Genomic DNA, 26,226 nt, shown 5'->3' on the forward strand with positions numbered 1-26,226 from the left:
GAGAGGCGGGGCGGACCGTCCCGCGCGACGCGCGCGCGCAGAGGCTGATGGGAAACGGTGTCACGCCGCTCCTCCCCCCCTCCCCAAGCAACGCGAGACGTGCCGGCCGGGGCGAGACTCCGCGCGCGCGGCCTCATGGGAATTGTAGTCCCTGACTCCGCAGGCTGTGTGAGGGGCCGGGAGGGTAAAGACGTTAGGGGAAAGCTCTCAGGAAGCGAGTCCTATCCCCGTCTCCACGTCTTCGCCACCGGAGACAGGGCGGGGGAGGCGGACAGAGCCTCCGGACTACAGATCCCAGAAGCCTTTGCGGCGTGGATCTTCCGCGCCTCCCTTCCCGCCCGCCCGCGGAGCCGCGGTGCACTGTGGGAACGGGAGCTCCAAAATGGAGAACCCTAGGGATGCTCCGGGTATGGCCGTCCTAGGCTCTCCTTCCCCTTCCCCCTCGGCCCCTGCCTTGCCGTGTCCGGCCTGGCCTGGTGCTCAGCGGCTCCCGCCTGCGGAGGGGGAGGCGGTGCGCCGCGCCCGCCCGCCGTGTGGGTGCCAGCGGGGGCCCGGCCCGCCCGGCCCGGGGGTGGGGAACAGGGTCGCCCCCGGGACGTGGCGACGGCCCCCTGCGAGTGCTGTGTCCGCTCGGGGTGGTGGCCTCTGGCGCTGATTTTGTTCCCACTTTTTTTTTTCCCCCTAGGGAAGACCAGCAGGTGGTTTGGGGTCGCGCAGCCTAAATCGGCAAAGACGAACGTGAACATCCTTCATCAAGAAGAGCTGATAGCGCAGAAAAAGAGAGAGATTGAGGCTAGGCTGGAGCAGCAAGCAAGGCAGAACTATCTGAGCATACAACAGCTACCTCTGTTTGGAGAGTATGTGCGAATAACGGTGCTTTTAGGTTTGAGCTAAAGTGGCAGAAAACTTCCCAAATGAAATTAGATGTGCAAGTATTACAGAGGTCTTGTACTTGGAGGCAAACACTGAGGAGGCTGAAGTTGATAATTGAATAATTACATTTTGGATTTGGCAAAACTGGAATACTTCTAGTTTAATTGATCTACCCAGGCTTGCAGTTTCTCAGATCCTAGTCATAACAGCAGTGTGCTAATAAGTATCATATTTTTAGCACAGTACTACTATGTTTTTCCTCTTCTTCCTATTTGTTATCTCTCTTAGAATCATGTCACTGTAGAAGCTCCTAAGGGTTAGCACAGTTCTCTGGTTAAATGCTTACCTAGAATTCTCAGAAGCATAGTAGCATCACAGTGCGAGTAGAAATCCTGTTTCAGTCTGGTAGCAAACAAGCCGGATGGAGAGCATGGGTAAATGTAGTAAGCAGCAAATTGAATGATTCTCGTGCTTTCAAAAGCTAGATATATTAAGTGAGAGAGATTAGTAATCACTGGCGTTTATCTTGTTTTGCTGTCCAAAATAAGTGCATCTGAGGGGACTGGGGAAGGTGTTGAATACCATTGCCTGCTTTTTTTTTTTTCTGTTTAGAGATGAAGGTACTGAAAATGAAGCCTCTGTTTCCAACAAGTTTGTTAATGATGGCAGTTTCCTCCAGCAGTTTCTCAAGCTGCAGAAGGAAAAGTCAAGTACTGGTAGGTCAACTTCTGAGTTGTGATCGGAGTGATCGGAGGCTGCCTTCTCTTGATGATACTGGCCTTGTATGAGCTGCCTCCCTGTATGTTCACATTAGAAACTTAGCTATGAGCTGTTGCCAATATGAGTAAATTCTGAAACAGTGATGATCCTATTTAAATTTGGATTGAAATCTTTCCTCAAGATGGTATGTGGTAGGGAGGCTTGCACTTTTATCAATAGGTGCTATAAAAACAGGTATCTGTTTTCTAGCCTGAATTTCACCTTGGGAATATCATCTTAAATTTAATTTAATTATAACAAAATTTCACTTAGTTATGTGGTGTTTACTGGACAGTGTCTTTAAATTGCTCTTCAAATAACTGCCTATTGCAGCTGTATTTCTGCTTGTTGTTATTTGTAACCTTCTGAGATTAAAACAGTAAGGATGTGCAGGAATTACTTTCCCCTCATTCTTTTCTAAGAACCTCCCCCAAGTTCTGCTAATAACTCGGCAAACACTTCTACATCAAATGTTGGGAAGAAACCTATGCTTTTTGGGAGGCGCCCTGGTCAGGTCCTGAGCAGCATGCTGCACCAAGTCAAGAACTACTCCCATTCCAAACAGACCCCGGTCGTTAACCGCCTCAGTGTGTTTCAGTCACCAGATGAAGATGAGGAGGAAGATTATGAGCAGTGGTTGGAAATTAAAGGTAAATGACATCTTGTTCTATACTGTTTGTACAGGCTTACTTACCCTGGTATAGGGGTTGGGTGTGGGAACAGGGCTCCCTCAGTGCTTTACTATTAGCAATTGAATTTTTGCGGGGGAAGGGGAAGGAGGGGATCTTATGCCTGAACTGATATTCCTAGCACATTCCCTGTGTGCAGGCTTTTGCATCATGAAGTATAAATTACACCATTAATGCTAGTGGACTCCTCCTATTTCCAAAGTTTTATTGTAAAAATCTCACCTTAGAGGTTCTGACTGCTTTAAAAGAGATAGAAAAGCAACGAAAAATATTGCAACATTTAACTAACCATGTTTCCCTGAATATGATAGACTAGGAAGCTAGAAGGCATATTTACTTGAAGATCTAAATTTTTCTTGTTTGCCTTAATCAGATACAAGGTATCAATTATAAAATTAGATTGGAGTTGCTTATTAAGTCTTACTAAACCTTGTGTCGTAGTTCTTTTCATTATTTGCTTAAGAAAAAGATGTCTAACTATTTCTAATGGGAATTTATAAAAGCATAATCTTAGCAAGCCTGAACGTAAATGTGAAATGCACTGCAATATAGCCTTTGGCTGCAGAGAACAAAGAGACTGTGGATCCTTAATTTACAGGTCCATGGTTCAAATTTATTCTAGGTCAGTATGGACATCTCTGCTCCTGTGTGCTTTTTGTTCAGCACCTTGTCCAAAACATTGTTGTCTAGACAACTGTCTGTTTCGTTCCTATTGAAGGTGTCCTACATCAGATCTGCAATCATGATCAGTGTTAGTGGGTTCCTTTCTTGGCACAAAAAAACAAAGTGCAGTTTCTCGGAGATGGAGCAAATCCCAGAGATGAGAAGAGAGCTCAAAGTGAGGGTTGAGGTAGGGCAGGTGGCAGGAGGAAGAGCCGTGTGCTCCAGCTACACCAGCTGTCTCTGGTGTCTAGATACAGAACGATGTCTTAGGACCTGGAATCTAATATTTCACGAGTAATGTGGTTATTTTTTTTTTTTAAAAAAAATCCAAATTCCTGTTCCCTCCTCTTCATGTGTTTTGTGTGGAGTAGAATTGTCAGAAGCAAATTGTGTGGCAAATTGAAGTTGTACTCTAAGCTTTGGTGATCCAAATCTTAGGCTTTTCCATGTGGGGAAAAATCTAGTCAGAACATTTAGTTTCTAGAAGGGGAGTGCAGAGACTGATGGTAACTGAGGAATTGTAATTTTGTACAGCTGTGTAAGACTGGATCCCCCATTTCATCCTCTTTCTTCCCATCCCCGTTCTACTTTTGTCTGCCTCTATGGTTCTTAGAAGTAATGTACCTGTTGCCTGTTTGGTGTGTGAGTTGAACCCCAGTACTGACAGCCTGCTTAAAGTTTTACCCCCAGAGGATGCGGAGACCCGACAAGTGGTGGAAAAGCTGGCTAGGTTCGTGGCTGAAGGGGGACCAGAATTAGAGAAAGTCGCTATGGAAGATTACAAGGATAACCCAGCTTTTTCGTAAGTGTAGTAATAATTCTTGTCTTTCAAAGCAGCACACTGTCTCTTTGTTGGAGGAAAATATCAGCTTTGTACGTGCAGATCTTAGGATGGTTTTGGTTTAATTATCCTTCAGTGAATTTGAGATCTGGTGTGAATAATTATCTTAAAGTTGGGGAAACTGAGACAGAAAGTGACACTGATGTTGCCGAGGATATGGATCAGGATTAGGAATAGAACTTGGAGATCTGGCCGTGTATCTAGCATCATCTAGCATTTGAGGATACTGAACTGGATCTCCAGGCCATTCTGTCTCCTCTGCCATTGATACGCTGTACGGCTGTGGACATGCGATTCTCTCTTATATGAAAAGGAGAGACTGATACACTTTTTCTCCTCAGTCAAAGGGCATGAAACGTTTAGATATGAGACAGATTACAGCTAAGTGCATTTATATATGCTAAAGATATTTATAATTCAAATTTTAAGTGCATTCTGAGTAATTTATCTTATTTAGTCTTTTGAGCTATTTACATCTCAGAGTATCAATGTTTATGTGTAGCTGCTGCTGATGCATATTTCCTGTCCTTTTCCTTCATTCCCCCAACCCTCATCCTTAGGTTTTTACATGATAAGAACAGCAGAGAATTCCTTTACTACAGAAAGAAAGTGGCAGAGATAAGAAAAGAGAATCAAAGTTCTCAGGCCTCCTCTTCTGAGAAAGGTAATTAAGACTGGAATGTGGAGAATAGTCTATGAATTAGGGAAGCTGCCTGTGCCTTCTTCACTTTCTCTGTAACTGCCTGCTAGGTCTGTTTCAGAAACAGTTGAGGTAGATATTTGGCTGTCAGTCTACTACCTGTAAATAAAACTTCAAAAAGTCACAAATGGAAGGAGTGACATCAAACCCTTGTGCCAAAATGATTACTTTCCACACCTGCAGCATACTATGTCGTACTCTATATACAGGGTCATGAAAGAGGTTTCTCTGGTACTCTCCAAAGTCCTTAACAAAGTGAACTAAAAGGAGAATGATTTTCCGTTGTCTGTGTTCCGGAAAAATATGTTTCAGTCCTGAAAATACATTGAGTAAAAGCGCTTTTTTGCAGATGTTCTTATTTGATTCGTTATCAATGAAAACAATTTCTTCATTGAACAACCCTGTTTCTGCTGCTGTTGCTTTATCTGAAGCTTTTATCTTCTGTTTGGGACATAAATCCTTGCAAATAGGGGGCTGTGGTTTCAGGTGGAGAAACAGCAAAAGTGGATGATTTGCCAACAAATAGGAATTGTGGATGCAGAACCTGATTAACTGCATTAGAACACAGGGGGTTTAGTGAGTGAGGTGTGATATGCGACCCAGTCACTTCTAGTCCAGCCTCTGCTATAGGCCTGTTGTGTGGCCCTGGCAAATGTTTTAGCCGCTCTGTGTCAGATTCCTTTTCTATGAAAAGGAGCATTAATGCAATTTAGCTGTCATGCTGATGATTTAACAGCTCAAACAAATCATGATTTAATAGGCTGTAGGCTGAAAGAGCTTGTTACCAGTATCAACTAACTGTAACAACAGCTTGGAAGCTAAGCAGGATTATCCATACTTTACAGGTGTGGAATATTGAAGCAAGGAAAGGTTATGACTTGTCCATGGCTTATAATCATGTCTTCTGCCTCCTGGTCCTGTGCCAGGACACTGGAGTACTGGCACTGGTACCGTGCAGGTAGCAAATGTCATATAAGGCTGTCTTGGCTAAATAAGGTATTTGCCTGGCTCCTTAAAAACATCAACTATGCTTGAAATATTAATGATCTGAGCCGTCTCTGTGCCTTTGGACTAAGGCTGCAATAACCACCTCTTCCTGGTGAGGATTGGGACTATTCCATGGAAAGTCTCTTCTATCCTACAACCCTCCCTTAAAATGGTGAGGAGATGCATAGTGTGACAGCAGGTACAAGTGGGATTACTATGCGTTATTAGTTTTCCACTTTTTCTAGGACCTTGCATTTTGCCTCTGTTAACTTAAGTAGCAAATACTTTAAACTAGAGATGATTCAGAGTACTGAGGTGTAATGATATGGAAAATGGCCCGACACAAGAGGAAGAAACAGACTTCCTCTGCAGTAGAAACAAATGTCCGTCCTTGAAGACAAAAGCTGGTTTGTTGGCTAATCTGTTCTCATCTGCCTCCTTGCATAGAGGAAATTTGATGTGTGAATGGGTTCTTCTCTGGTTACAAAGTTGCTGTACCACTTTATGCAATATGGTGTCTTAGATTATAAACTCTTTGAATGTTTTTGTGTAATGTTTCTAAAAAATAAACTCGACCTTTTGCCCTTATTCTGCTCTTGGGGTTCTTAGAACAGATAGGCTTTGACAGTTGCTTGTGTGAGTTGGGCCCAGTACTGACAGCCTGCTTAAAGTTTCACCCCCAGAGGATGAAGAGACAAAGAACTTTGCTGAGAAACTGGCCAGGTTCATAGCAGATGGGGGTCCTGAGGTGGAAGCTATTGCCTTGCAGAACAACCGAGAGAACCACGCTTTCAGGTAAGGAATAAACCTGCAGCAGAGTGTATTGAGGGAAGGAAGGAGGGACGGAGAGCTTGGCTGGGCTTTTTAAAGAAAATAATAGACAAACTTGTAAATCTGAAGTTGTGACAGTGCAATTGTAGTACTGATACTCTTGCATTTCCAAGCTGTTTCTAAAATAGCTACAAACATTAATTAAGCTTCACAATTTGAACCAAGGCACAAGGAGAGAAAGCAATTTGTCCAGAACCACAAAGAGAATCAGTGTCAAAGCTAGGAAGAGAACAAAGAAATCTGTAGTTAACCCTGCTTGAACTAACTTGCAAGCATCTGCTCTGAGTGTTTGTAGCTGGGTTCTTTTGGATTATATTCTTTGCTTGTGCAACTCTCCCAGTTTCTTTGAAATTTCATCTGCCTGTCTTGATGTCCCCCTCTTCTACATTTTTATGCTGCTTATCACATAAAGGGTTCTTCCTGATATTGTTACCCTTTCTTCATCATCCTGCTACAGGCTTTCCTGTTTATTTACAAAGAATGAATACATGCTTACTTAAACTTGTACTAGAAATTGTGAAACTGGAGGCCTGTCCTGCGATGAGCTGATCAATTTGTTACCTATGCATTACCTTTTCTTCTTTTAATCTGTTTTTGTCTATTTGTTTTTGCTGTCTTAAGCACAAGTCCTGCCTGAAAGTCTATATGAGCTCAGAACAGGTTCAGGGGCGTTCTTATGTGCATCTATTTAGCATCCAAATATATTGTTCATTATTCATAGCAGATCCTGATTTGTTACAGGAATATTGTTCACTCCACAGAACAACTGCTTTTGCAAAGCAGTAGAGCTACCATTCTGTTTGTTCTTTACTATAAGATGCTCCTTTTGGCTAGTCAGGCCCAAAGCATTGTGAAATGGTGGTGGTTTTTAAAACAGGCTGTCTGATACTTATTCTGCAAAGACAGCTTTCCCTAAAATTAATTTACATTTTTTTCCTTCTCCCCTCCTTTCTATTGCAATGTACTAGTATAATTCTAACCTTTATACTGTTCCTGCAGCTGTTCTTTTTTTTTTTTTTTTTTTTTCCCTTTTTCTTTTCTGTGGGTCCCCAGCCACCAGTCATTCTCACTGCCGCTGTCTGATTAATTCCCTGGATTGTTCTTTACACAGCATCTTCACTAACCTGCAGGTAGCACTCCTTTACCGCTAGGTCCTCCTTTGGAAAAATCTTTCTCAGCCTATCAGATATGAATTGTTCTCTTTGAGTGTTCACTGATAGCTGTTTAATGTCTCCCTTTGGTCTCATGCATGTTTCATTTTTCTGCCCTTACAAACAATTTGGTGTGTTCTCTGGGAGTGAAGTGAGACTCACAAGCTTTATTTTGTTGCTGAAATGTTGGCATTTTTATTGGCAGCCTTCTGACCCTCTGGGGCAGTGCCCATGTGTTGTGAATATTATTAGCACATCTGTCTAATATCTGAGCTGCTTCATTATTTTCCTTTAAAAATTATTTCCTTAAAGCCCCACCTGGTCCCATGTGAGCGCAGTCAAGTTAAACACCATCTCCTGTGTTTGGATTTCATCAGACTTCCCGTAGGGAATGCCCAGTTTTGCCCTGTGTTCAGTCTTGAAGCAATTCGCTAGTACTGTTAATCAAATTGAGGGGCACAAGACAACATTTAGTGAATTTTAAAATACATCAGAGAAGTTTGTGTTTTCCTGTGTGTTGTGTGGGATCATAACAGCAGTAGATGTAATGGGCAACAGACCTTTTCTGTTCTCCTTGGGAGAATGTCTGCTCTCACATAAGAGATTGTATCAAGTATTAAACTTTTCTTCTAAAAAGGGAAGATTGTAGAGGAGTTATGAAGAGGGGAAGTTTCTGCTTAAAATATCTAAATTGGGATAGGAGGAAGTCCCCCCCCCCCCCCCGAATAACACATTTGTAACAAACATGAGTGTATTTTATGTAGCTGCTAGACTGGGGACCACTCATGTTCTTCCCACAGAGACTGAGGAGTTTTATTTCAACCAAAAGGTCAGAGATCCTTATTTCTGGAAGGGATAGCAACTGAAGCAATGTTTTTTGTGTATGAAGCAGCAGGAGGAATCATGGCAAAATTAAACAGGCTGCTAGTGTCTCATCATCTGGGTTGAGTAGAGGATGGGAGCAGTTTCTTCAGGCAGTAGTTTGGCATTTCCATTGGTAAGACCTGAATAGGGGGGTTGTTTTTGTTTTACTTCTGTGAACTGGAACCTGATGTGTTATAGAACCCTTGCAGTCTTTCCAAACATGTTCTGGAAGGCATGTGTATTCTGTGGGAGGACTGCGTTTCTACGGATGTATCGTGATCTTTTTTAGTACTGTGTGTTTATTTGGCACCATAAATACTTGTGGTTCACTTATGAATGGGAAATATGCTTCCTAATCCCAAGTGCTTGCAGTCTACCTAGCACAAGCACACACAGTCCTGCATTGCACAGGCATATACACAGGATGGTGCTGGAGAGTAAGAAAGTGTGTGGGAAGGCTGATTTTTGCAAGCACAAATTATAGTAAAGCCCTGAACAATTTGTGGTATAGGTCAACCCTTGGATATGACTTGGCTTACATACAAACCTTTTTTTTTTTCATTAGGTTTTTATATGAGCCAAACAGCAAAGGCTACAAGTATTACCGGCAGAAACTGGAGGAGTTCCGTAAGGCCAAAACCAGCTCTGTGTGCGCCCCCTTGCATCTAGAATCCAGTCTGAAAAGGAAGACCATTCCAGAGGCGTCACCATCACCGTCATGCTTATCGTCCTTGCCCCCGTCCTTGCCCTCACCCTTGCCCTCACAGTCACCATCATCCTCTTTGACTCCATTTAATCAAACAGCTACAACTACTGATACAACAACAACAACAGCAGCAGCAGCAGAAGCGACAACAGCTACAGCTGCTGCTACTGCAACAGCTACTGCCACAGGCACTACTAAAAAGAAGCGGAAGAGCAGGTGGGGGCCAGAGGAGGACAAGGTTGAATTGCCTCTCCCACAGCTTGTTCAGCAGCAGTTGGATTCTTCTCCTTCCCCACTTTCAGGTTAGTGGGTTTGTATAGTATGTTGATAGCTATTTTTTCTTTGGGAATGAGTTTTGCCTTGGCCCAGCTGGCTGTGTAAACCAGAAACCCAGTAAGTCTATCTCTTCTTGTAATCTCCTCGGTCACCAGCCCCCTATCTTTAAGCCCAGTCTAGCAGCTAACTCTCCCTGTGTGGAAACCCAGATAAACCACTTTATCTTGCTGACACCAGGGACTGGATCTTGTCGTTCTTCAGCTATCTCTAAAACCCTGCTGGGCTATAGCTCATTAGAGCCTCAGACTGTATGCTATTTAGAGCTATTTCACTTCAGGAAGGGACTGTCAGAAAATAAATATCAAAGGCTGACTGTGCTCATTCCCCTTGGTAGATTAAAATCCCTGGGCAGTGTTTCCATTTTATTTTTACTGATCAGAAGGCTAAATAGGAGTAGTGGTTCCCTAGGTGCTGGGGGGACACAAGTGTAACTTCCCGTTCAAATTTTCACCCATTTCAATTCATTTGATTATGGTCAGGGTTCATAATGCTCATCCAGTGTTGAGGCTGATGCCCCTATGACTTCATCTGCCAAGTTCACCCAGGGGATGCGGCTCAGTTTGAGTATAGGAAGATAATTCTTCCATTCTAGGTATTTCCAGTGGAGGTTAAACTCTTGTGGCCTATCAGTGCATGTGCATATAGGTAATTAGGTAGACAGATGCATACAAAAACTGAGTCATCCAGTGACAACAGGTGAGTACAGGCATTTAACAGGGCATATTTGAATCCTTTGCCCAATTAGTGTGGTATAGGGAAAGGATGTGAAAGAGAGAAAGAAAAGTCACAAGAGAAGCTAGTTGGTGTTGGCACGCTGAGAGAATTCATGATATGAGGCTAGAGTCACTGGAGAAGTAATAAATACCTGTCTCAGTAAAGACTTCTTTCAAAAAGCAGTAGCAGAACAGAAGTGGGATGAGTAATATAAAACAGGGTATAATTTTCTGAGCTGCAGGATGAGCTCACAGATAATTCTCAACATATGGTCAGCCTGTAGAATATTTTGCTCCAAGTCAGTGGGTCTTTGGCTCTGCTTGGATTTTAGAGGAGATAATTGCTCAAACATTGATAGCTTTGTTAAGCTTGGATAAGATGTATGGTTGTCTGTATATGCTCTGGCATCTGATTGCTGCAGAGGTCAGAAAGGAAGGAAGGACTGTCTCCTCATGCAGCACTTCAAATGTAGGTGAGGAGAAGTTTCTGTGTAGTTTTGAAGCTCTATTTACTGATCATACCCTTTATATATAGAAGTCTTGTCCATACATCTCGCTTGTATGTACAAGACAGTATGCCAACCTGGATGCCCCATCTGTTTGACCCTGAACTGCTGCTCCTAGTAAGCCAGAAATCAGATGCAAAGGTCTTCCCTCATTTTGTATATCTAGAGGGTTTTTCTTTTTTCTTCCCTCTTTGCAGACAGAGATGAAGCTTAGATGCTGAAGCAGGGCAGGCACTATCAAAACAAGTATAGAATTTCATCTTAATGCCTCCTGCTGCAGTGGGGGGTTGCAAGGCTATCCATGTGCTCATTCCAGCATGCTTCCTGCTGAAAATCTCCCCTGGTGCTTCCTTTTAGCCTCCCCTTAATTAGACAGGGACATGCTAGCTGTGCTCGTGCTCACTTTCTACAGGGCTTTGTGTCAAGTAGAAGAAAAGGACAGCAAACAATTTGCCAGGCATAACAAATCAACCATTAATGCGCTGTTAATACTCTGCAGGGAGAAGGTTTATTTCATTGGTTCAGATCAATTAATCCCTTTTTAGAACTAACATCTTCAACCTGACAGGTGAACAGAATGCTAAATTACACCACTGGTCCTGTGGAAGGTTAGAGTTGCACATTGTGCTTTGGTTCCTAAATGTCTGTGTCTTAGCCCTATATTCTTAGCAAATTTTGGGGATTTAGTGGAGGACTGTTCTCATTCTTCTCCTGTCTACTCATAGTAATAAATCAGTATCATACAGAGGAGAAAGAGTAGCCCTTTAGGACATAAACAAGACTCTTAAATTTATTGATGTTGTCTGAAAAGTTAAATAGAACAGGGATATTATGATAGTGAATTTCATGGACTAATGGAAAATTAAGGGATATCATTAAAATATTTTGAGACTTAATACTTGAGTTGGGTCTGATTTGTTTTGATTGAATATGGTTTTCAGACTATAAAGCAAAAAATCAGACTTTTCTGTACTGTAATTTCTCCTGTTGTCCTTAAGGGACATTCAGTCCTGTTGTAAGAAGCTCTTCTTTAGGCATGTGGGTAAGGGATAAACCTTCAAATATTCTTCTGCCAATGCTGCAGATAGACTGCACCATTAACCCTGTAAGCAAAGCTGATGTCATTCAAGAAAAAAATATATATCGCAAAACAACAGCTCTTTTTCCTAGGCCTACTGAACATGAGACTGAGAAGCAAATCCTTATCTTTTGCATAGTGTTTTCCTGGTACTACCTTACTGTAATGAATTTAAATCTTATTATCCATTTTTATGTAAATACATTGACTAGTGTTACTTGTGAATAGACTTTTCTAACTTTAGATGTGACTTGAGGTGGAGCTTTGCTCTTTCTGTCAGCTTTTCCTGGATGTACTTTTGTATGTTTGGCCAAGACTACAAAACACCCACTAGAGCTAAATTTCTGCAGTGATTGTTTCAACATTTTCTAATTATAATGTCTGCAGGTACCATACGAGTCAGACAAGCCAAATGTAGTTTCAGCGCAAGAAGGAGCAGTGGCTTATATTTTCTGAAATGTAAAAAATGATGCCACAGCCTTACCTCTCTCCTTTAAGGTTGTTATATATGCTGGCAAGCCACCAGTTAGTGGGGCCTCTTGAACCATGCCTGGCTCTTAGCCTGCGTGTTTATGCAATTCAGAACTAAGCCAAAGAGCTGCTGACCTCTGTGAAGGGCAAAGAGTCTTCCTCAGTGCATTCAAAGAAAGCTTTCCCATGCCCGGAGAAAGGAGATGAATCTGTAGCTAGGGCTAGTGCTCAAGTGCCCTCATCTCACATAACTTTTGGGACGAGATTATTTGCTGCAAGTTTTACGTGAAATACCTCTAGCATGTTTATTAATGCTATCTCCAAATCTCATTGCTCTTTGTGAGACAGGAATCAGGCTTTTTATCAATAATGGATAGATTTATTTTTCTATTTGCTGTTATTTCTTGGGAGCTGAAGTGCATTTCCTAGCACCAGGCCTGGTGTTATGCTGCTTATTGCTTCCCTTCTCTCAGAAAACCTCTTGCAGTGTTTTACATAACTCTTCCTGCAGAGCTGACTCCTGGTGCTGGTGTGAATGTGCTGAGGCTTTAGCTGTGTGAGGGAGGGATGATGCACCGTTTTATGTTCTCCTTAGGAGGCTAGAGTTTAAGGAAGCCGCTCTGCAATCATAACATGCTTGACCAAAAGCATGTTGGAAAGGAGGGGAGATATGAGTGCTCAGATCAATTGCCCTGAGGGAGAATAAGACTAAGGGAGAAGACAACCCCTGAGGCCTAATTAGCACGCTGCATAGACGTTTGGTGTCATGAACAATGATCCTGTTATTACTGGGCTTCATAATTAATAGATAATGAATAATTAATGAAGCATCATTTAGCTGTAGCCTGGACTTAAATTCAAACTGAGGCTTTTGCAGTCATTAGAAAGAAATCCTTTTCTTTGTATTGAAAAATGCAATACAATTTCAAGTGCGGTTTTGTGTCTTCTTCTAATCCCTTAAATATTTAATTGTTGGGATGCTAACTATGAGGTGCTTTAGAGGGGAACTGTCATTCTGCTAGATAGATATCTAACAGATACAGATTTGCAAGGCGTTCTTCATTATAAATCTCTTTTTTGCAGCTTCAGCAATGTTCCTATTATTCTTTTTCATGGTGTATCAGTTAAAAATGAGTGTGGGGGGGAGGGTTTGTTTTGTTTTTTTAACTTGACCCCTGAATGCAAAATGCCATCACTTCAAACCAGCAGGTTCCCTACCCAGGTAATCTTAATTTCAAGCCTTATCTGATACAGCAGCAACATCACTCCAAAGCAGGAGCTTCCAAATCAGCCTCCGCAGGAAAAGACAGATACATCAATAGGATTCTCAAGCTGAGACTTAAAATTCTCCCACTTTGAAAGGAGGACTCAACATCCCTGGCAATGTTGTTCTTGAGTCTGTAGACCAGAAACTAAAATCTCCTTGGGGAATGATAACTTTCAAAGAAGCATAATGCTCATGTCTTTATTTTAATATGGTCATTTGCTTTTCATTTTGAATGAAGTTGCTGTTTATATAGTAATCAGCATACGCTTACGTGCACAGATTGGACAATATGCTGACAGGCTCAGATAAGGTTCTGACTTGATTCTGAATAATTAAGTATCAGTCTTTGCAATGACTAGGGTCCATAAGGAGGCCTCGTGAGGAGAATAAGATGAAAGGAGAAATGGTTTTTAAAGCATGGATGGGTATAGCAGATTGTCATGCAGCCTGACCTCATAGGATGTGAGGCATAAGTTGTGAATCCACTAACAGCATGTAAGCAGAACCTTGAACCAGAATAAGGGAATGCTCTGAGCTAACTGGCAGGAGCAGTGAGCCCTGGTGGCTTTCCTGTTCCTGTGATTCCCTAAATTCTACCAGATCGCTGTTTTTTCAGTTAACTGTCTTAATGCTGGACCTATGAAATGAATGTGAAACTTTGAGGGGATCTTGAGATATAACCATAACTAAAGTGTCAATCTCTGATGTCAGCAGGTGTCTCAGATCTTTGAAAAATTTTTAACATGTGCTTATTTCAGTTCAGGACCTCAAGGGTCTTGGTTATGAAAAAGGGAAACCAGTTGGTTTAGTGGGTGTGACGGAGCTCTCAGAAGCCCAGAAGAAGCAGCTGAAGGAGCAGCAGGAGGTAATGTCCTGAACTGATTTCCAAGTTCGTATGTATACTAGCAGTGCAGCATGGCTGAGTTATATGGAAAAATAGAGGAGATAGCAAAGAAATTTTCCCTGTGGCCCAACAAATAAATCTCTAGGATTTGTGCTGAATGCCTAACAATCATGTGATGCTGCAGTCAGCAGAAATATCTTACAGGACTTCGGGGGATATGAATTAAGCCAGCCAATTGCTGTCCTACCATACTAAATCCTAAAGTCTATAAGGTGTGTTGTGTCACATCTGCAGCTGTTTATGTGCTGCTTTAGAAGCAGGGAGAAAGTGGGTGGCTATATGCAAGCTTTGGTAGAAAGAGCAGAATTGGCTTTTGCTGGGACACGGGCAGTTTTAAAGTATGTGAGAATGATCAGTTGGCAGCTGTCCTCAGTGTCAATCTCAAGATGCCTCTTGGAGGAACTGGTGCATAATACTCCTGTTTAATCTGAGAGGAGAGCTGATCAGACCAAGCAACAGCACTGCCTGTGGGGATTTGTGTTGTCGTACCTGCAATACAGAGTACAGGTTAAGGAAGGTGTGGGCTGTACTGGAGAATTCTACAGGCCTCTGTGGCAGACCCTGCTGCCTATAAACTGGCTGTCTGAGTGGGCCGTTGCTTCTCTTCCCTTAGATGCAGCAGATGTATGATATGATCATGAAACACAAGCGAGCCATGCAGGAGATGCAGATGATGTGGGAAAAGGCAATTCAGCAGCACCAGCATGGCTATGACAGCGATGAAGAGGTAGACAGTGAACTGGGGACATGGGAGCATCAGCTTCGACGCATGGAGATGGACAAGACACGAGGTGTGTGGAGACCTGCCACACAAACTCTCACTTACTCTGCTGTTGCACAGAGGCCTCCAGAAGGAGGCATCTGAGATCGTGTTGTCACGGTGGAGTCACAGTCACCTTTTCATTGTTCTATGCCTCGTTTCCCTCTGTGTTTTTTTTTTTCCTTTTTTTTTCTTTCTTTTTTTTTCTTTCTAATACCCACCCATTCCTGTGAGGCTTTATACCTCACAAAGCCCTCTGAAATCTCAAGTTGAAGAACATTGCAGTATTGCTGTTTTCTCTCCTCCATGTCTTGGGCAGAGTGGGCTGAGCAGCTGACCCAGATGGGCAGAGGGAAACATTTCATCGGAGACTTTCTTCCGCCTGATGAGCTGGAGAAATTCATGGAGACTTTCAAGGCATTGAAGGTGAAATAGTGGAGATTTCTTAGAACACAGTGGCAGTGCTTCAGACTTGCTCAGTAGCCATGAGGAAAAGACCTCAAGCATATTCAGCCCCTTCCACAGTAGTTGTTTACCTTGGAGCTTTGAGCTGCTTCTGGATGTCCTGATGGTGGTAGCTCTGTTACCTCCTCTGTAGGAAGTAAAGAGTTAGTTTTCTGCTCTTTGCAGAGAAAGAGCTGTAGCAAATTAGAGAACAGACTATTGGGACAGGATTTGGGGGGGAGAGGAGGGTTGGTTGAAATTATAGACAAACCTCTCAAACTGCCTGCCATGTGTTTGCTGTTGTGGTTTAGGATAAGTGGTTGTTGCTGCCAAGCAAGGAAAATTTGAATTTTTGTCCAGACAGTTGCAGTAAAATATAAAGCCTACAAAAAGCTTATACAAAGCTCTTCATACCTGCCAACTCTTCATAAACTGTAGAATTTCTTGATGCTGGCATCCCTGATAATGTTTTCTTGTTACCAGCATGGGGTCTGAGGTTCCCTGGAGATCTTGGTTTAAATAAGAACTGTATCTGAAGCTTGAGCAACTTTAAATTCAGAGCTGAATATTTCTCAGCTTAATCTCATGGTAGCATTTGCTGCTGCTTGCAGATTATGTTATAAAGCTTGTTTGGCTGTGCAGTGCTTTATCACTTACCTGTTTTCTTCTCTGTGGTGGAGCAGAAATGGAATCCCAAGAAGTCATGCTAGTTATTAACTCTTTGCCAGACCATCCAGCCACTTCCAGCAGCTTAAGTTGATTTTTTTTTTCTTCCTCCCCCTTCTCTGATCCACAGAGATACATGTATATATACATATGCAAATTAATCAACACTGCCTTTTGTCTCTGTGCAGGAAGGCCGTGAGCCAGATTATTCTGAATATAAAGAGTTCAAACTGACCGTGGAAAATATAGGTTATCAAATGCTGATGAAGATGGGCTGGAAGGAAGGCGAGGGACTTGGCTCGGATGGACAGGGGATTAAAAATCCAGTCAGCAAGTAAGCAGAGTTCTTCCACTATTGATCTGTTCCTTTTCTCTTAGGCCAATAATTGATGCTCCTTGGAAAGAACTGCAATGAATGTGACTGCAATTCATCACTTGAACAGAATATACAATCTTTACAGCAAAGGAGAAAAATCATTTATTTGTTCCCTCCCCCTACTCCCCAAAAGAATCAGGTTTGTTACTTTACTTCAGGCAGGTATGATCTGAGCCAAGAGTATTTTGGTTCTACTTTCAATTTGTATAGTATATTCTTCTGAGAGGTGCCTTCTGTGCCTCACTTTCACCATCTGTAAGACGGAGGTGATACTTGTCTGACACAGATAATGTGAGCATTAAGTTGTGCCTTTAAAGTGACAGATTTATTTAAATATTGAAGAACAGACCTTTTGCAGCTGGAGTGCTCTTAATGCCTGCTCATTAGTTCCTGGTGTACTGTGTATGGAAAGGCATTTACTGGTATATGATATTGCAAGACTTGTTTGAAAGATATTTTACCCCATATTTAAGAGCTCTGACTGTGATCATGCAACTCTTCTGACATCAGTCTGTTATACAGAAGTTTTCTGATTTGATCACATTTTGTATATAATAAAATTTTATGTATGTGAGTTCCATCCAAAAATAGATTAGCATTTTTTTAGATGGATCATCTGTTGGTAGCATATGCTGAACTTCAAAACCAAGTATTGGTGATAGGAAGTAACTCTGAATTGTTTTTAGCATTAGATCCTTTTATGTAAAGCAATTGTTTGTTTACTGCACAATACAGGCTATTTCTATAAAGCACTTTTCTGCTTTCTTGTGAAGATTTCTCTGCTAATATGCTTATTTGCTCAAATAAGACCTGTGATAAAAGATTGCTGTGATCAAAAAAGTGAAGCTTGCAAACAGTAGAAGGAAGGCAGTTCTTGCCCATTACAGGATTGAGCAAGGGTTGTGATTTGCTAGGGTTCAAACATCTCTGATGTTCTAAGGTGTCTAATGCACACAGAAAACAAGTGTTTCCACTTCTGGACTATTCTGGAGTGAAGGCATGGGAGGAGGCACTTCGTTTTACATTCTGTCTGTCTCCAATCAGCGAGATACAAATCAGTGCCTTTGGTTGCCAAAGGTTAATCCAACAGTCAGAACATGGTTCAGCAGGGAGGCATTCAAAGCATAGGCTGTATTCCTGTACCGGAGCTAGAAGGTTAAGCAAATATATGTTGACACTATTACTTCTATCTAACAATAGCGAGTGTCATTGTTTTGGAAGGGCAAGGTAGAAACGTGGCAACTGCAATAAGTCGCTCACTATCAGCTGTCTCTCCTGATGCAATGCGGTCCATGTGATGGTGATGTCCAGTGCTCCCCGGTTCTTGTTCTCTGAGCTCTGGATGCAGGAGGCAGCAGGTATTTCTGGTGAACAGGAAGTTGATCTGTCACTCTTGTTTACTGAGGAGGCTTTGTTCCCCCTTTTCAAACAGGGGAACTACTGCTGTGGACGGAGCTGGTTTTGGCATTGATCGTCCAGCCGAGCTAACCAAGGAGGATGATGAGTATGAGGCATTCCGTAAAAGAATGATGCTGGCCTACCGGTTCCGACCAAATCCATTGGTATGGTGGTCCCTAAACCAGACTAAATTCACTGATGCTTCTGTGCATATCCTTACTAGGAATGGGAGTGTTTCTGGTGCTTAGCCAAGAAAGCAAATGCTCTGAAAGTTTCTCTTTAATATTGTTTTCATATTGAATCAAATCTTCATTACCAAAACATCCTTGGGTACTCACTTTTCCTTGCTATGCTTTTTTAGTAAAGCTTATGCTTTAAGTTTGATGTGGTACTTACCAAGTAAAAACACTACCTGCAAAGGAAGCTGATAGGTTATCCTTGAATCCTAGCTTTTTTTTTTTTTTTTTTGAATAATCATTTTCCTAATTGCAAAAGGTTTGCAATAGCCAGTGTTATGTTCAGCATGCCAACAGGCCTGGGAAGCTACATTTATAATTTTTGATAGGAAATCTCAGATTTCACTGTCAGAAATGTCGCGTTTCAGTGGTGCTGTCAGTTATTAAGCTGAAATGCTCGTTGTTCTGTGAAGATAGCAATTTTGATTAACTTTTTTCTTGTTTTTCCCCCACAGAACAATCCACGGCGACCTTACTACTGATAGCATTTTTGGGACAGCATATTTTCCAGTTGTAATTTTACTGTGAAATGTTATGAAATTGCATTATCATTCTCTTATTTACTAATATTGTAAAACTTACTGAATTCACAGTACCATCCTTCACCCAGAAGAAAGGCCTGCCAGCCCACTCACAGCACACTTGAGTGTCATGACAACTGTGTTGTAACACAGCCTGGATGGTATTCAGAAAAGAAAAAGGAGCAGGTGACAATGGAGATTTTTATTCGGTGTCCTGCTGAGTGGAAGGGTAGCACCAAAGATACCAATAGGAATAGTTCAGGGACTCTGTTTTCGTTATAGCTCAGTGCCATGTTACTTATCAAGGAATGCTTTTTTTTTTTTTTTTTTTTTTTTTGCGTAATGACAGATCCATCTGTTCAGATAGGCAGCTTCTGCTGCCCCGTCTTTGTTTTTTATTGCAAATATAATGAGACTGTCTTCAACCTGACTTCTGGGGCTATTGTTTCGTCTTTATTCCTTGAAGAACTGGGTTCTGATGGTGTCGTGAAGTCAGAAGTCTCGAGTCTGACCTCCAGCTGACATTGCAAAACCAGTGCCTAGTTGTTATACCTCTGCCCTGTGGAAGTCAAGGTGTGGATTGGAGCGTGGCTGCAAGGACTGAGGTACCCAGGGGAAGCTCATTCAACTTCAGAGGCAACAGCCTCTTGCTTTCTTGAACACTAAGTTCACCCACAGCTTCCTAGAAAAACGAGAGTTGCTAACGCTTTCCGTGGATGTGGGTGATAAAGAACCAAGCCTTCGAACGCAGTTTATCAAAGGCAATTTGGACTATGTTGTCATATTAAAACACCTCTGCAAATATAAGTTTTCTTCATTGAGTCTGTAAATAAAATAAAATTCATTTGTTCGTTAATTTTTTTTTTAATCACTGAATCATTGGGAAAAGTGATCTTGCCATAGCATTTCATAGGCCAAGAGACTGCTCTAGTTCTCTTTCCTTCCCAATATCTTGGAGGAAAGTTTGTGTGTTTTCTAAACATTTGTTTTTCCTCAGTCCACATACCAAGATCTTGCTACGTGGCATGTGTTTCTCTTTTGTGAACTTTTCTGAAAGCCAAACCATTTACTCTAGGTTGTTCAATAAAAATATTCAAAACGGTAACTTCAGCAGGGGGTCATTTTAAGAAAATCATAATGTGTAAGCACCTTGCAGAATGTAAGGTATGCCAGTGCAGCCCATGCACTGCCCGGGCGTATTGCACTTCCTATGGCTAGTCAGAGCCTAGGAGATGATCATAAAGCGTTGGGAAATAAAGATAAGAAAACTGGCAGGACTTCAGTATGGTCACTTACGGTGCTTTCTGGTAAGTTAGGAAACCAGTCCATTTGGGTTTCTGCCTGTGGGGGGTAGTGCTGCTCTGTTCTTAGTTCCAGTTTGCCTTGCAGGTTGTTGCTGGAGACGGGAGGGCTCCAGGACTAAAGCTGAGCTGTTCGTGTCCCACCGCTTGGGTTTTGTGAAGGTAGAGGCGTACGAGCGAGAGGCGTTTTCCGAATCGCTTTTTACTCCACACACATGTAGCAATGCATCCTGTTAGCACAGGCGGTGACCTGGTCACAGCATGACCTAGAAGGCAGGGTAAGTGCTACCGGACAGGTTTTCTCTTATTACTGATTGACTCTTTAAAGATAAATCTAATGCAGCGGTTGCCGTGTACTTGGTTAATATGTTGGCAAAAATTTTTTATTCCTTTGTTTCAACACAGGGGCCTGGATGTTCCTGAGCCCCTTTCATTTTGATAACCTGTGGAGACCATGCTCACCAATATGTGCTTTTCTGTGCTCCGTTTTCCTTACGAAGGCAGTGTAAATAATGCAATATTCCATCTACGCTGCCGCTGACAGAGGGAACTGGAGGTCAGCTCTGCGGAAACTCAGCAGGCCACCTACAACAGTCCTTTTTCTTTCCTTCATCATCCACAAAGCAGGGATTTAGTCTTCAGAAACCCTATCAAACAGCTGGCTGCTGCGGCATGCCCAGAAGGTCACCGAATTTGGACTGTTTTGGATCGAAGAGTAAATTCCAGGTTCCTGGCGCCCGCCGTGAGAGCGGCTTGCCAGCCGCCCGGTCTGCGCGAGCGCGAGGGCGGCGGAGCACGAGCGCCCTTGCTGACCGCGGCCGCAGCGATACGGCCCGGGGGGGGAGCGCTGGGGCCGCCTCGCTGGGCAGAGGTAAACAGGTTGGGATTTGTTTGTTTTGAGTGGCTGCTGAAAGAGCAGGAAATGTTTCTTATTCGAGCGTAAGGGTAAAGGACGTTTCTGCAGGGCTCGCCCACCTGCCTCCGCTTTGGTTGGGCAGTGCTGCAGCCTGAAATGAAACCCCGTTGCTGCACGTGCTGTGCAGGTGGAGAGTACCTGCGCCGGGGTGCTCGCTAACGGAGCAAAAGCGGCCACGGGGAGGTTCTGAAGTGACGATTTTAGAGGGTTGGATGTCTCAGAAGGTTTGAAAGTTACTGCCTCAGACGGGCCCGCGTTACCCGGGTTCGCCCCTTTGCTCGCACGGGTTTCGTGCTGCGTTTCGCAGAGCCGTCTGCCCCGCGCGAGCTGCGGCGCGAAGGAAGGGTGAACGAGCCCCGGGCAAAGTGCGGGGCTGCCGATCCTGCGCGCGGACTCTGAAGCAACAGGGCAAAAGAGGGGCACAGCGGCTCGTTCGCGGCGGCGGCTTTGCGCGCAAGGTGCAAGGTTGAGCGGCGGCGGCTCGGGTCTGCTGCGCGCAGCCGCGTCGCTGCAGAAGCTTCGCGCGCGGGCCCGCGGCGTACCGCTGCGCCAGGGCTCCCCCCAGGAGGGGAGAGGTTAAGCGGAGGAGGTCAGGGTAGCGCTGGCTTCTCCGCCGGACTCGGAGACCCTGAAACTCCTGCTTTCTGCTCCGTGCAATTCATCACTAAAGGCACGGATGAAGTGTCGCCTTTGATCAGCTTCTGCCCTTCTCCCTCCCTCTCGCAGAGCGGAAGAGGGATGCCCTCTCGGCTCTTCTAAGTACTTGCAGTTTCCAGAGCGAGTTGGAGGGGAAAAGCCCACCCCAGTCCCCGAGCAAGGGGCGCTCCCGCTGGAGCGCTGCCTTCTTCCCCGCGGCAGCCGCTCGGCCCGCGCAGCGGAGACGTGGGCGCCTCGCCGGCGCCGCCGCGGGGGCTCAGCCGGCCCCGCGCCGCCGCCCGGGGACCCGCGAGCCCCCCGGCTGCAGCCTCCGCGGCGCCGGCGGCAGGGCGGCTCCGGCGCTTTACGGCGCTGCCTGTTTGCTCGGGCGCGGGGCCGAAGTCCGCGGGCGGCGGCGGCGGCTCCGGACCCCGGCGGCTCCGGACATGCGGCTCCCCGGCGTGCCGGGCGCGCTCGCCCCCTCCCTGCTCGCCTTGCCCCTGGCCTTCAGCGTGAACGGCGTGGCCGCCCTGGCAGAGTGAGTGCGGGCACGGCACGGCACGGGGTCCGGCCTGGTTTCCCGCGGGGTGGGGGTGGGGGGATGCCGCGAGCGGTCCGACCCGGCTCCGAGGCACGGGCTCCGGCCGGGCACGGCGGGCGCGCGGGGGTCCGGGCTCGCGCGACGTTTTGGGGGGCCTGCGGGAGGGCCGGGACCCCGCGGCCAGGCTTCGCGGCTGCGTTCGCACCTCTTGAACCCTGTTACCGGCGCTGCTCGGGCTCGGGGCACGCCGCGGCGCCGGAGGGTACCGCTGAGAGCCCGGATTTCCCAGGGACCGAGGCGCTCGGTACCTCCCCGGTTTAGGAGCATCCTGTGCAGCCCCCCGCGCCGGGGGCTGAGCCGCAGCCCGGCTGCCCGTCCCGGAGCGATGCCCGGCGGCGGCGGTGGTTCAGACGTGATCCATTTTCCTTTTTTCACTGCGGCTCTTTGCGCTTCGAGCGCTCGGTGCCGGGGGTGAGGACCGGCCTCGGCCGCACTCGGTGCCGGCGCGCGGGGCCAACGCGACCCCGGCGGGTTCGGCGGCCGCCTGAAGCCTGGGGCGGGACGGGCAGGGAGCGTCTGCCCGTGGTGCGCGGGGGCTTCCCGGGCCGTGATCGGCACTGCTCCGGGGCGAGCCGTTAGCAGCAGTGTTTTTACAGCGTTAGCCCTGACTTTCAGGGTTTTTTTTGGTAACGAGGTTGAAGACTCGAGTGCAAACGCCGTAGTGCTTTCAGCCTGTGGGCTGGGAAGCAGAAGCACCAGCCAGACCAGCCCTGCAGCTCTCGCAGCTGGGGCAGCTCGGCGGAGCGGACGCCAGCTCGGGATAGATCTCCCCACAGCTTATTCACGCTCTTAGGACAAATTTGCAGTATCCGTCTCCTCGTTACAGACTCGTTTGATAATCCGTTTACACGGTCTCTCAGGGCAGCGCATCTGCACTCGAGTGGGGCTGGCAGCTCTGCTCCTCAGGAGGGCGATGAAAACCGTAGCGATTCCAACCAAAACCGCGCTGCAGACGCAGGGCCGGCTTGCAGCGCCCGCGACCGGCACCTCGGCGTCTCGCCCGCGGCGTCTCCCCGCTCCTTCCCGGCGGGCCCCGGCTCGGCCCGGCACCGGGGAGCTGGGCCCAGCAGGGCCGAGGGTAGCGCGTTGGCACCGAACCCTGCGAAACGGGGCACGCGCGGCCGTGGGGGGCTTTGCCCCCTCGCCGAGGGGGTGGGGGGCGGGTGGACCTATCCTGCCTCTCCTGCAGGAGCCCGGCGGCGCTGGTGCTGACGGGGGTGCTGGTGCTCGCGGGTCTCTTTTTCGTCGTCACCTTCGTGAGCGGATGGGGCCACTTCCAGGACCCCCTTTTCTGCGGTGAGTGTCCCCCCCCCCGGGGGCTCCGTGTCCCGTTGGCCCCGGGAGCGGAGCTCCGGCGTCCGTCCCCCCCCCGCCCCGGCCTGGGGACGCCGGGCGCAGCTCGGGGCTGAGCCGCCCCGGGCGCTCTCGGCCCGCAGTGTTCGTGACGCTCTCCTTCGCCTCCGCCGTCGACCTGATCATCTCGCTGGAGGAGGACGGCTACATCTCGGGCTTCGCGGAGCTCTTCGTCAGGGAGGTACTGCCCCCGCGACCGCGACCGCGGGGTGCGAGCGCGGATGCAGCTTCTGCTCCTGAAATCCCTGGAGCAGCTCGTGCCCCGGGGGAAGGGGGGGGCACCGGAGCGGTCGTGGCTCCCGCGGGGTCCAGCGGCTCCGGCCCTCGCTCCCCGGCCTGGCGCGGGGCGCTGCCCCCCCCCCCCCCCCCCGCCGCGGCGGCTCCGGGATTTGGTGCCTCTCTGGCGGGCAGGGCGAGCCGTACCTGCGCACGGCCCACGGCATCATGATCTGCTACTGGGACGGCATCGTCCACTACGGTCTCTACCTCGCCATGATCGCGGCCATGAGCCGAAGGTGAGGGCGGCGAGGAGCGGGGCGCTCCGGCTCCCGCGAGAGCCCGCTCGCGGGGGACGTCGCCGAGCCGCGGGCGCTGACCCCCCGGCCCGGCGCCTCCGGGGCCGCAGCGCCTCCGTGGAGCCGCCGTTTGGAGCCGGGCGGGCCGGAGGGCTCCCGAGGGGGCGGCCGGGAGGGGAGGGGAGCTCCGGGCCCGGCGCATGTCCGACCTCCACCCTCTCCGCAGGAAGAGCTACAGGAGCCTGGGTCTCTTCTGGCTGGGCTCTCTGATGATGAGCATCGTCGTCTTCCTGCTCGGGAACCTGACCGGTACGGGGGCGCGAGGGACCCGCCGCCAGCCGCCCCTGGAGGGGGCCGCCGGCCCCGCTGTCGCCCCGCTCTGCCCGAGCCCCCCGGCCGGCCCGGAGCCGCGGGCGGAGGAAGGCACGAGGCCGAGCACGTGTCCGCTCGGGGCGCGGACGCCGCGCTGGCAACGCGCCGGCTTTTGGGGCAAGGCGCCGGTGGCCGTGCCGCGCCGTGCCCGACGCCGCGCCGCTCTGCCCCAGGGAAGTACAGCTCCGACGTGGGGCCGGCCTTCCTGCTCAACGTGCCCTACGTGCTGCTGCCCGCCTGGGCCGGGGCGAGGCTCTTCCAGCAGCCCAGGGCCCTGCCGTGCCTCGCTGCTGATAAGGTGAGCGCGGCTCGGGGCGGGCGCGCGGGGCCGGCGCCGAGCCGCGGCGCGGGCGGCCGCCAGCGGGGCCTTTTCCGTCTCCCAGATCGCCGAGGAGCAGCGCAAGGGTCTGCACCGGCGGCCCCAGGACCTGGGTCTGGTCCTGTTCTTGATCCTAGCCGCGGCGTTCACCTTCTTCAGGGGCCTGGTGAGCGCCGGCGTTCCCCGGAGGCGCCGCCGGGATGCTCCGGGGGCGCGGGGCGGGCGCCGGAGGGGAGGGGGACGCACCCGTGCCGCCCCCGTCCTCACGCGCGGCGTCCCCAGGTGGCTCTGGACTGCCCCGCCGACGCGTGCTTCGAGTACGTCTACCAGCGCGAGCCCTACCTGCGCGACCCCGTCGCCTACCCCAAGGTGCAGGTGAGCACGGCGGGCGCGCGGCGCTGGCGCCCGCAGCGCCCCGTCTCCCCTCCCCGCCGCGTCGGGGGGCCGGGGGGCACCGGCGTGACCCCTCTCCCCGCGCCCCCAGATGCTGCTCTGCTTGTTCTACGTCCTCCCCTTCTTCTGCCTCTGCATCTACGGGCTGGTGCGACCCGCCTGCGCCTGGCTGCCCGACTGGAGCCTGGTGTTCGCGGGCGCCGTCGCCCAGGTAGGGGCTGGCGGGGAGCCCGGGGCTGGGCGCCCACCCGCCCGCCCCGCCGCTGCCCGCCCGGCCCCGCGCTTGCGTGTGGAGCGGTTTCCATGGCAACTGCCGGAGCCCGATAATTACTTTTTTTTTTTTTCCCCCTCCCTCGGTGGATCTTAACGGAGCCGGGAATTAGTTTGACAGAAATAGACGGGAGCGAGCGGCCCCGGGGGGTCCTTGGGACGCGCGAGCGAGGCCGGCGGAGGCTCGGGGGCCCGCCGGGGCCGCCCCGGCCCGCGTGTCACGAGCTGCCCCGTGCTCTGCAGGCGCAGTTCTCCCACCTGGGCTCCTCGCTGCACGCCCGCACCCCCTTCCCCTACCAGACCCCCGAGGACGTCTGGTGGAGCTTCCTCCTCACCAATGTCCTCTACGCGCTGGGCCCGCAGCTCCTGGCGTACCGCTGCCTCCGCCGCCCCGCGTTCTTCCTGCCCGCCGCCCCCGCCGCCGGCCTGCACGGGGCCAAAAAGCAGCAGTGAGGGGCCCGGCCCGCCCGGGCGGTGCTGCAGGGGGGCGTCCGGGGCACCGCGCGCCCCTGCCTCCGGGCCCACCGCCCCCCCCCGGCGTCTCCCAACACTCCCGGGCGCTGCTGGGGCGGTGGGGGGAGGAGGGGCAGCCCCCCCGGCTCCCGCAGCGCCCGGAGCAGGGTGCCGCGGGGGCGTCCGGCCCGGACCCCACGTGCTGCAGAGCCCCGGAGGATGCCGACCCTGCGCTGCGGCGGGAGGATGCCGATGCTGGAGCCGCCCCCCCTCCCCCCCCCCCCCCGGAGGACCTCAGCAGGGAACCGCTGTTTGCTGTTTACGGAATAAATGACTCGAGGGACGGCTTGGTGACCC

At 48.6% G+C, this 26,226-nt stretch overlaps 2 protein-coding genes across 4 annotated transcripts; both read left to right on the forward strand.

Moving 5' to 3' along the window:
* Nucleotides 1-346: 346 nt before the first annotated feature.
* On the forward strand, nucleotides 347-19,845 carry SUGP1 (SURP and G-patch domain containing 1). 3 transcript variants are annotated; one of them, XM_062596265.1, is made up of 14 exons: nucleotides 347-407; nucleotides 686-857; nucleotides 1,486-1,589; nucleotides 2,055-2,282; nucleotides 3,663-3,786; nucleotides 4,386-4,489; nucleotides 6,184-6,307; nucleotides 8,924-9,366; nucleotides 14,194-14,300; nucleotides 14,953-15,130; nucleotides 15,419-15,525; nucleotides 16,398-16,543; nucleotides 18,018-18,147; nucleotides 18,675-19,845. In XM_062596265.1, the coding sequence occupies exons 1-14, from the start codon at nucleotides 383-385 to the stop codon at nucleotides 18,699-18,701; spliced, it is 2,019 nt and encodes a 672-aa protein (XP_062452249.1). In that variant the 5' UTR covers nucleotides 347-382; the 3' UTR covers nucleotides 18,702-19,845. The 3 variants fall into 3 exon arrangements, with proteins under 3 accessions (XP_062452249.1, XP_062452251.1, XP_062452252.1); XM_062596268.1 differs by lacking the exon at nucleotides 347-407 and having other exon boundaries at nucleotides 776-857; nucleotides 1,488-1,589; XM_062596267.1 differs by lacking the exons at nucleotides 16,398-16,543; nucleotides 18,018-18,147; nucleotides 18,675-19,845 and adding an exon at nucleotides 16,588-17,074.
* A 2,194-nt stretch (nucleotides 19,846-22,039) lies between these two features.
* TM6SF2 (transmembrane 6 superfamily member 2) lies at nucleotides 22,040-25,957 on the forward strand. Its single transcript, XM_062596572.1, has 10 exons — nucleotides 22,040-22,131; nucleotides 23,384-23,490; nucleotides 23,631-23,728; nucleotides 23,959-24,062; nucleotides 24,289-24,371; nucleotides 24,608-24,732; nucleotides 24,818-24,919; nucleotides 25,036-25,128; nucleotides 25,238-25,357; nucleotides 25,660-25,957. The coding sequence occupies exons 1-10, from the start codon at nucleotides 22,040-22,042 to the stop codon at nucleotides 25,867-25,869; spliced, it is 1,134 nt and encodes a 377-aa protein (XP_062452556.1). The 3' UTR covers nucleotides 25,870-25,957.
* The last annotated feature ends 269 nt before the right edge of the window (nucleotides 25,958-26,226 follow it).

Source organism: Rhea pennata, chromosome 27 (genome assembly GCF_028389875.1).
Source record: "Rhea pennata isolate bPtePen1 chromosome 27, bPtePen1.pri, whole genome shotgun sequence".
Taxonomy (NCBI): domain Eukaryota; kingdom Metazoa; phylum Chordata; class Aves; order Rheiformes; family Rheidae; genus Rhea; species Rhea pennata.

Excerpts from the sequence above, each read along its gene's own strand:
- SUGP1 (XM_062596265.1), top strand. The coding sequence starts at position 383 with ATGGAGAACCCTAGGGATGCTCCGG. Across the intron at positions 858-1,485 it reads CAGCTACCTCTGTTTGGAGA|AGATGAAGGTACTGAAAATG; the intron begins GTATGTGCGAAT and ends TTTTCTGTTTAG. Across the intron at positions 2,283-3,662 it reads GCAGTGGTTGGAAATTAAAG|TTTTACCCCCAGAGGATGCG; the intron begins GTAAATGACATC and ends GCCTGCTTAAAG.
- TM6SF2 (XM_062596572.1), top strand. The coding sequence starts at position 22,040 with ATGCGGCTCCCCGGCGTGCCGGGCGCGCTCGCCCCCTCCCTGCTCGCC. Across the intron at positions 22,132-23,383 it reads GGCGTGGCCGCCCTGGCAGA|GAGCCCGGCGGCGCTGGTGC; the intron begins GTGAGTGCGGGC and ends CCTCTCCTGCAG. Across the intron at positions 23,729-23,958 it reads CGGAGCTCTTCGTCAGGGAG|GGCGAGCCGTACCTGCGCAC; the intron begins GTACTGCCCCCG and ends TCTGGCGGGCAG.